This window comes from Branchiostoma floridae, chromosome 18 (assembly GCF_000003815.2).
Source record: "Branchiostoma floridae strain S238N-H82 chromosome 18, Bfl_VNyyK, whole genome shotgun sequence".
NCBI lineage: Eukaryota > Metazoa > Chordata > Leptocardii > Amphioxiformes > Branchiostomatidae > Branchiostoma > Branchiostoma floridae.
In genome coordinates, this window is record NC_049996.1 from 7,175,347 (window position 1) to 7,185,994 (window position 10,648).

At 41.1% G+C, this 10,648-nt stretch overlaps 1 protein-coding gene across 1 annotated transcript in view; it reads left to right on the forward strand.

The window, feature by feature from the left end:
• The window catches only part of LOC118405276, a 15,115-nt gene extending 5,328 nt beyond the window's left edge, over positions 1–9,787 (forward strand). The window contains exons 2-3 of the mRNA XM_035804688.1: positions 5,514–5,742; positions 8,228–9,787. Of these exons, the coding sequence (XP_035660581.1) occupies positions 5,514–5,742; positions 8,228–8,362 (364 nt within the window). The 3' untranslated portion in view covers positions 8,363–9,787. The remainder of the gene's footprint in view (positions 1–5,513; positions 5,743–8,227) is intronic.
• The last annotated feature ends 861 nt before the right edge of the window (positions 9,788–10,648 follow it).

Sequence of the window (10,648 nt, forward strand, 5' to 3'; positions counted from 1 at the left end):
ATGTTCGGTTTTCGCGGTGGCCGCTTTACCGCGAACTTAAAACCACCGCGAACATTTTTTTCATTACAGTATGTGACTACAGTGTATGGCGCGACGGCAAACTTAAAGCCACCGCGAACACTCCATTTTACCACTACCGTACCGCGAAAGTAAATGCATTTACAGTATACAGATATTCACAGCCATTTTAAATATTCTTGTATAATACAGTCCTTTCTAATCTAGCTACCATACCGTAACTAGCTATCCTTTCAGCTCTTTTGTAATAACCATCTGACGTGGTTTCTGGGGTCAGATCGGTACACATAGGCTCTAAAAACTCAAGCCTTCTCGAAGTAAAAGAAAAATGTCGTTTGGATTTCCTGTTTTCCTAGAATCCCTCCTGTCAAGGCCATGTTAACGGGACTGAATCGCTACTAAGAGATTTGAGTTTCCTGATGTTCAAGGCAACTTGTCACTTGAAGGGTGTCGTAAGTGCGCAGTGATTGTACTTAATATTCACACCGTAAAAGGTCGCCTGTGAATGGCGTAAAGCGGCGCCGTAACGTCCGCCTTACGTGGGTTTTGAAATGTCGTCGTCGATAACATTAATCTGGAAGCGTGTCGTGCGAAGTTTGTGGACGTAGGATATATATTTGATTTTTTGTTCACGCGAGGACGCATACGTACTCACACAAATACACCTGTCCTTGGTGCTGAACACTATCCACATTCACACACACACACACACACCTTCACACACACGCACGTGCACACGTCACGCCCTTGCACACACATCACATAATATATACACACGTCATGCCCGCGCACACATATCCACACTTACAAATGAAAGTATACCTGTCGTTGGTGCTGAACACTATACACATGCACCCACACGTACCTACTCACACTCATACATTCACGCGCGCTCACACATCCCGCTATGCACACATGTCACATCACATGCAGACACATCATGCCCACGCACACATATCCACACTTACAAATGCAAGTATACCTGTCCTTGGTGCTGAACACTAAATTCAAAAACATACACACACACAAGCGCGTGCATACATATCAACAAACGCATGGGTTTCCATTGTATCTAATGCTAAGTAGATACACATTATTTTGAGGGTAGCCTGACTAAAATCGCGCTCCTCGTGGCCGGCCCTACAGTTGGGTATGGGGTCATTAACCCCAGCCAGCGAGATATTGTGTAAACACAGGCTAATTCTTTTGAGGGTGGGTAATAAAGAATTCCGACTTGCAATTGATTCACCTTGATGTAACAGAAACTTTTTGAAACTTTCTACTTTGAAAAAACTTTTTTCCTGTTTACCACATCAATAGATTTGATTATTTTTCAGGCTTTGTACATCGTGCCAAGTCTTTGCTACTCTCTTCATCACTCGATTTCCCTAGTCTTCTCACGTCCTCTGGCGGTGTACCGTCTTTGTTGGGTATAGCAAAGGTCCTCCGATGTGTCTCAAATGACGTACGTACGTAACCAACTAGGATCCATCTTGGCAGAGAAAGACGCTCGGGTTGAGACATCAGAAAGTGAACTTCGTTCTTTCACGGGAGAGATAAGAAGATAGCTTATCACGGATGTTCCATTTTCATCAAACTTCATGACCGGTTACTGGAGGACATTTTCTCTAACTTACGTGTTTTAAGCGCCTCCCTACAGTTTTATTTTGAAAATCTAAGTTTTTCACCAGCTCACAAATCTTTATTACTAAAAGTTTTTTTGTATTGATTCTTCTTTGGAGCTGAATGTATTTGAAAACTTTGATATATATTGTTGTTTGTATTGTATCCCAAGGAGGTATGTCCCTGTGAGACTTAGTAGACGAGAGAGTGGATGTGCAGGTCAGGCAAACAGCCTGCTCATCTGTCGAGTCGACAGGAGAATCAAAAATAAATAAAAAATCCCAAGGAGCATAATCTTCGTACCAACAGCGTGGAAATTGGTTTGAAGAATACCGTATAGAAAGGAAAGGACTGGAACCCCTAACCTTTAGGTCCCGGAACTACTTATATCTTACTCTTTGTAGAGTTGGACCAAGCGTCCTAGGACTAGGATTACCAATTACCTTAAGACTTCACCACGGCGACTGAAAAATCAATAGAAATCAATAAACTACCCATCTTCTTAAGGTAGAAGACCATCACCTCCATTAGGAGATAATCAACGACTGTCCCTTAGGTAATCATCGTCTTTTGATAGAAGTCTAAAGCAGATGTCAAACTGTCAGCAACGTTCGGTTCAAACAGTTGACCACCAAAAGGTTTTCAAAATTGAAACCCGCTAGAGAATCGGGCGTATTTGTGCCTTGAGAACTTTAGATTCATGTAGCCGGTAGAATCGCCTTTCGGCGTAAAACCAGCTTCGGCTTGGGTGCCAATTGCAGCGGTGCCCGTCAGGGATGTAGCGCCGGCCGGGCCCCGAAGCCACAAATTTATCCTGGTGGACTGCCTTGTAAAGGTGGTATCTCTGTACTTGAGGCAACGGTGTGGCACTGCAGGGTTCGTTCACTGTAGCACTGTTAAATAATTAGATAATTTAGGCATTACGCAATACGTCACAGTATGGCTTAGAAGACGACAAAATACACAAAACGTAAAAAAATTAGTTCTTTATCTCTGAAATCTCGTTGAGTAATCTTTCAGCCCCCGTAGTGCCGCACCGGTGCCGCAAGTGCAGTGAGATACCACGACAAGTGTTGCACAATCTATATTCCCACTATAAAGTCTAGGGTAGTACAAAGCCAATATAATTCATATCCAAGTAAGAGAAATAATGTTTGTTTGTGTAGCTTCAAGATCTGGTATAAGATTATCTAGAGACAAAAAAATGAATGTGCAAAAATGATGACCATGTAAAATGTGAAAAAACGCACTGACGCCTTAGTGTCTTTATCGCCTGTATGATTATCTTTAATCCAGAAGAGATGCAAAGCCATTTCTAAGATTATAAACTGCGGTAAAATCCATCTAAAGGATTGTCACAGTATGTGTTAGGCTAGATAAAAAGCCTTGTCAAAGTTCAAACCCATCAGTTAAAAGATGAAAGGCTTGTGATAAGAAAGTGACGAAGTAGCTGACAAACTAAACGCTTTTTCTTGTAAGGAGGGCCATTAGTATAGACACGCATGAGTAGAAGCATGGTGTAAGTTCAGAGGACTAAAAAAGTAGTGTTTGAAGTTGTTCTAGACCATTACCCTTTCTCCTCACCATTAAGCAAGTAGAACGTTTAAAAGCCAAATTACTCTACATCAAAAGAAGCCGGTTCAGCCAAGAAAGAGCTTTAAAGCACCTCTCATCTATCAAAACACTGTTTTGTTTTTGATCTAGTCCAACATTTCAATTTCTTCATAAACTTCCGGAAACCGAAAACATTTTGCTTTCGTCACAGAGAGTGTTTTACGCTTGACGAAAATAACAATTATTTGTGGTGAAGACGTCAATCTTGCTAAGGTTTAGATCCCAAACTTAAGGCACCTGTACCCGTCAGTCCCGGCTGGGCTACGAAGCTACGGACTGCAATATACTGGGGGTACCCATTGGTGTTCCGACGGGTAGATCACGGTGTATATTTGTGACCTGGTCCCGAGTTCATTTTAAGTCCTACTTTAATTCAACCCGGCCGGAGCCGCACGGTGTCCCCTTTTCTATTATAAATTGGGACCTAAACCTAAATCCGACATCACAGTACCAACGACCTCTGGCCGAACATATTGATCGTCAAAAAGCTGCTGAATTTCAAAATTACCGAAGAGTTGAAAGAAGTTTTGACTGAAAATACACCTCAGACGAAGCTCATCTGCGAGCTACCAACATCAGAGGATATCCAAAACTCGCACAGTGAAAGAGAAGACACCGGCAGTATTGGCTATTGCTGACGATAATGTCCTTCAAGCCCATTTTACACAGTAGTAAAATCGACCAGCCGACTAGTCTGTAAGCTTCAAATGACATTTTCGGTAGAGATACGCCGGTCACGGTTTTCTCGATCGTCGCGTGATCTTTAGAGATCATTCCGAGCCACGTCAAGTGTGGTGATGACAAAATTACAGATGAAAAACACGCACTCGAGTCTCTAGCGATTTTGAAATTCGGCGACCTTCGAGTAATCAAGAAATACTGTATGTGTGAAATTTATTCGACAGCCAGGGCTTTGCACAGTCTCGGCCAGATCTTTCAATGAGGGTATAGATCGTAAAATTCGGCATAAAGGGCAGGGCAGTCAGTCGTTTCCTGCGCCTGATCAACTGAACCTTATTGCATTGTGGCCAAACTCCATTGACAAAAATGTTGTTCTCGCTACAGCCAGTGTAGTAAGTCTTGTAGAGACTATGTTTTTGGCTCGCAAGCTCGCTATTTTCGGCTTTACGTGGACAGTAGGAGAATCCGATTATGCATGACATGGTCTGACCTTATCTTGTAGGGTTAGGACAAGCAGGGTCAATTATTGGCTCGACTAACCCCAATAAACGCTGATGATGCGGAATCTCGTGATCAGGTCAGGAGATGATGGAGCGACTGACGGTATTATGGGACTGGCGGTATTAAGGGACTAACGGTATTATGGGACAGTAGGATTTGACTTTCGAAGCGAAAATTGCTTTAGATTAAACTTTTACACTCAGGGTCACGAGTGTGGCCGCCGTTTGCCAAAGCTGATATAGGGTAGGTGCAAAAACAAAGTAACTGTCGAGTCATTGCACCACAGAACGAATCATGAAAGATTGCAAGCCCACCTATTGTTTAAATCTTAGTTTAAAGTAACCTTTAGTCGTAGTGATCTTGGCCAGACATTGCTCTTCACACGCAGTTCTGAGGTTTTCAAGACAAGACTATAGCTATAGTTTGCATTGCCTTCTTCGGTCTTCTTCCACTCACAGAAGTGGACCCGACAGTAATCTCACAAACTTCTCCAAATTTCATTCTCAATCTTTTATTCTCTCCCCTACCAACAGTGTCTACTTCCTGAGTCTGGTACTGTACCGCATTTCTTCTTCAAATGTTATTCTCTCCCTCCTTCATTCCTAGGTTACTCCGTGACTACCCAGAGATACAACAAAAGTGGCCCCAGTTGAGGCACCTCGCCGACGAGGAGGTACCGACAGTGTCTACCTCATGAACCTGCTACTGTACCGCATTTCTCCGTCTCTAAATCCTATTCTCTCCTTCCTTCATTGCCCAGGTTACTCCGTGACTACCCAGAGATCCAACAGAAGTGGCCTCAGCTGAAACACCTCACAGATGAAGAGGTTACCAACAGTGTCTACCTCATGAACTTGTTACTGTACCACATTTCTTCTTCTCTAAATCCTATTCTCTCCTTCCTTCATTCATCCCCAGGTTACTCCGTGACTACCCAGAGATCCAACAGAAGTGGCCTCAGCTGAAACACCTCACAGATGAAGAGGTTACCAACAGTGTCTACCTCATGAACTTGTTACTGTACCACATTTCTTCTTCTCTAAATCCTATTCTCTCCTTCCTTCATTCATCCCCAGGTTACTCCGTGACTACCCAGAGATCCAACAGAAGTGGCCCCAGCTGAAACACCTCACAGACGAAGAGGTTACGAAAAGTGTCTACCTCATGAACCTCGCCACGCGGATCTTTGACACGCTGGACCACGCCATCGACTCACTGGGAGACCTGGACTATCTCATACCGCTGTTGAAGAGGCTGGGACAGATGCACGCCGACATGAAGATCATGGATCCGGAGGATATCTGGGTATGAGACCAAAACAAACAACAAATAGATAAACAAAGAATATGTACTTAGAGAATTGTACTTAAAATGCTATTGACATTTTCAAAATGAATGTAGCATCTCCTGATGAAGACTCGTTGATACAGTCAGAATGTCGGTAAGCTGATATGGTATGACCAAAACAGACAAACAAACAAACAAACATAAGAGTCTACTACAAAAATAGTTCCTGATGGAGAATGATGAGTACATTGCTTTTGTAGTAGATCTCCATTTGGAAAAAAGTCGATAACTTTAAGAATATCATACCGACACAAAGAAAGAAACAAACAATACATTACCAAGCCACCCAAAACGACGAAATCTAATGGATATGTATATCTGTCCTTTGATAATTATTTTTCTTCATTAGTTACATTGAAATACTTTCATATTGATCTGAGCTGCGATGTGCTTTTCACGAGTCTTTCTTGTGGACATAAAAAATTCGCCACTCTCCTACAAAGGACAGCCCGACGTCTCACTGTGCACGTCTATAATTTTCTAAGTCTGCTTCAGACGCCTTTGAGCTCTTAAGTCGAAATAAAGTCCAGACAAGGGCACAAAACTGACAAACCCGGTCGACTTAAAGCAGAACAAGCGGATTCTTCGTGCCGTTGTGTGTGAAAACAATTTTCTCCGGTCTAAATCTCTCCAGGCACCGACGCCAGTGAGTCGTGGGGTCGGGACGATGTAACGACGGGGGCGGCAACAATAACCACCGCACGTCTGGCCGCATAATTCCTCTGGTTTTCATGTTTACAACTAGTCTGTGTAACACAAACTTCGCTGTCCGGGGCTATAGCCAGCACCTCCCCTTCTAGGGGGACGGCGGATGTTGGGCGGGCTGCTATAAGCGACATTCAATCGGGCTATTTACAACAGTATAGCAGACATTGATCGAAAATGTTCCTGTGTCTGCCATACAAAATCAGATATTCAAGCTCAATGGCGTTCGTAAATGTAGCTTAAATACATAATTGAACATAATTAAGTCATCTTTAATTGAAGCAGTCGTGAATGCCACAACTAGCACTCAATCTTTGCAAAAATTGATCCGGTCTTTCGGCACCCGTGACTTTTCGATCTTGTGTCCACAAGCCTAGGAAGTATGCTTGACGAGTCGACCAATGCAACAGTGTTGCGGGAGGGTCTAAGGTAAGGTCCACAAGCCTACCCACTCAACGATACGATGCCACTCTTATAGGTGGGTATATTCTCCAAGCAGATGTTGGGTCGCGGAGAGAGTAGTGGCCAGGAGACCAGATGGAGCCAGCGGTAAAAACCCAGCCGCTACTATTTCCGCGACCTAACCTCTGCTTGGAGAATGCACTGATAGACATGATTGTCTCTATGGGATGGTTTGAGACCATTATTACACCAAACGTGTTTTACGCAACAAGGATTATCATTACGAGTTCGGGACACCTTTATTAATGAGACGATCGACCTCAGTCAAAATTGATTAGTATCTCGAAGCAAATGAATCATAACGGTCATCAATGTCATGATTTTCACATAACGATGTAATATTCCCGGGTTTTATTAGCGATGGCACGACCTATTTAATTCTCGTTATTTCTGATTGCTCTGGATGATTACTTTTGGAACATTGCGACCTTGAAATCTAAAATGGTTCATGGAAGACTTACAGGACTAGGTGGTAAATTACGCCGATTTTCCCTTACAAGCTTTATACGTAGCGTCAGTAGCTAATTGATGATTCATGAAAAATGGTCGTTTCTGTATGCGTGCGTAATCAGCTTCCTTGGCACGCTCTAAGAGTCGGGCGTTTTGAAGGGGGCGTTTTCCTAGATCTACTGTGTTGTCTTTATTTTCTTTTGTGGTCGCGATCTAACTAATATGCCATCAGAAAAAAAACATATCTTAATCCCCCTCACGTCAAATGAAAATTCGTAAAGCCTGCTGATGGTTAGGAAGGAATACAACTGTCAGACATGATTATAACATTTTTGTGTGGATTGAATACGTGTAATAATACAATATGAAGCAACAGTGTTAAAACTTACTAACTATACCCAATGGTATGTTTGATCGTAATAAAACCATGTAAATGGAAAACTACCCGCGTATAACGATTGGTATTGCCACAAAGAAACAGATCGACACGTAGAATATGCAACATAAAATCATCTATGAGGTAGTTTTCACTCAAAAAATCTTTAGAAATGCTTGAAACGGGAAAGTCGTTTGAACAGTGTACGGTCTAAGTGTGACATCTAGCGGCGGATGATATCATTTCAGTAGTGTGGCACACCTGGTACTGCAGTACTGATAGTGATTAGTAAGTGGCGCTTTTGATCCACCTGTAGATTCTTGCAGGTGGTGATTTGACGTGCCTTGCCTCTATATCTTATTGATCACAATGGTATTTACGATACTCAACGTAAGATTCTTTTTTTTTAATAAATACAAAAGCGTCATGTTCTGAAATCTGTTTCTGCAGAAAATGGAGAGGCCGTTTCTGGAGTCTGTGCGCGCCTGCCTGGAGGACAGGTTCACCTACAAGTACGAGGAGATCTACAGCAAATTCATCATCTTCATCATCGAGACTGTCGTCATCGGGTTCGATCCCCACTGACAATTGTACAAATGGTCCTGTAAAACCCCATTTTCAGGCCCAATAGCCCCGAAGGAGCTCGACATGACCTGCAAATTCGTCATCAACACCGGGTACGGTTCGACTCCGTCTGATTTTCACAATACAAATCGTTTGTTACAAGCCCTTCAACATACTGCTCTGCAAGACCCCATACCCACTGGCTAAATTCACTTGATGATGAACCTTTTTTATTGGAATTGTTACTTTTGGGCTGCTGTGATTGAGTTTTCATGATCTTTGATCGGCAGGGGAATCATTACGTAAAAGGAGTTCGCGGAACTTGCACGGATAAACAGTTTATTGGGACAACACTTTACGGTTACGGGTTCCAACAGATGGAGCCAAATATCTGCTTGGCGAATAGGTTAGGTAGCCTTTGATGAAGAATAGACCTATTTTCGCCATAACTTTAGATCTGAAAAGGTTACAGTCGAAACTACAGTTACATTGAAGTATAAATCTGACGGCGACAATGTAAAATAATACGTTCTGTAAATAGTGTAAAACGTTACAACCTACAGACAACTATGTTAATTTTGAGCAATGCAGCACCGCCCTCTTGCGAGATTTGTACAATTGCAAACATAGGCGTTGCAAAAATGAGAAACTGTATGAAGAAACCACCTACCTCTGAATTGTCAATTGTTACATCTAACATTGAATACATTTTCATAAGTTTTCATTGAAGAAGACTTAATATATTTCCAAACGTCCTGATATGTGAAGTGAAACTTTACCTTCTTTTCCGGAAAAGCCATTTAGAGTATTGCTGCCTTGCTGTCTACCTTAAAAAGAGTGCTTGAATGTATATAGATTCTGAGCGCTGACTGAAACATTTTTGCACAAACCCTGCTATGCAATATGTATCCTCCTGCTATCATAACCATAGTTATTACCTTAAAACTTCCAAGCAGAAGTGATATACTGTTTTTGGCTTTGTATGCAAGCCAGGTTTAACTTCACTTATGTAGTGTAGAGAATCTGTAGATAGCTGCGATTTGTTAAAACCCTACAGGCGAAACCCTACAGTGTGTTGTAAGCTGTCACTGGACTTTCTAAGGCTAACACGCTACTGATATAAATTTAGTTCCATGCAGAATCACTTGTGAAAATAGATTGGTTGTTGATGTTTAAGATTTGTCTAAGATCTCATAGCAAGTCACATGTAGTTAAGTGGTCCTATACCATTTTATTGTACATAAATGAAGCAAGAAAGTAATTTTGATGCATGTTATACTGAGATTAAATTTTCAAAGACACCTCAAATCAGTTGTCAATGTTTTTTTCTTCCTGGTAAGCAAATTTCATGTTTCATGTAATTTCTAGTATAGACTATTGAATGCATTAGCGATGTCACCATAATCTGTTACATATCCATGAATCTCTATTCGGGTATCAACATTAGTTTCACACTTCAAGGAAAGAGAAACACAAGCCAACACTGTTTTTTTCTTCACACCATTTTTATATTTTCCAAATACAAAATAGTACAGTACAAGTTGAATTTCAAAAAAGATGAGAAAAAATGTAATAAAAATATACAAAAATAAAAAGGGACATGTAGTTAAAAACTTAAATACCATCTGTACAGTATAAAACTTTTAAAACATTCAATAACGATTCATCAATTCTATTTACCTGTTGCAAAAACATAACAAAATCCTGCATGATATAATAATATCAAAAATAAAACAATAAAAGTAGTAAAAAAAATAATGGCATTGTCAGCACCAACAGAAAGTAATGTTTTATGATGAAAAAATCCCAGACATACAACAGCAATATACCAATAATTTCTCATAAAACAGCAGAACATCTGCTAAGCACATATATACATGTATGGCACATTATAGAGTAATAGTATGGTACAGTATCCTATACAATGACAAAACTGTGGAACAAGTAGTACATGTGGGAGTTCAGAGCAATACAAGAGAATCGTTCACATATAAAGGTTAAATACTACAAGTTTACCATTTGAAAGAAAGACAAAGATAAACTGGAAAGGGTACAGAACCAAGCTGCCAGATTCTGTACAAACAACTACAGCAGAGATGCTAGTGTTACCAAAATGAAAACAGATCTGCAGTGGACATCACTTGAGGACAGGAGGAAAATGTCCAGACTTTGTATGATGTACAAAATGACCAATAAACTGGTGGACGTACCGACTGATAAGTATCTAACACCAGCTCAGAAACGAACTAGAAACAGTCATGCTTTCAAGTACCAGAAGTACCAAACCTAGGATGATGTGTTCAAAAA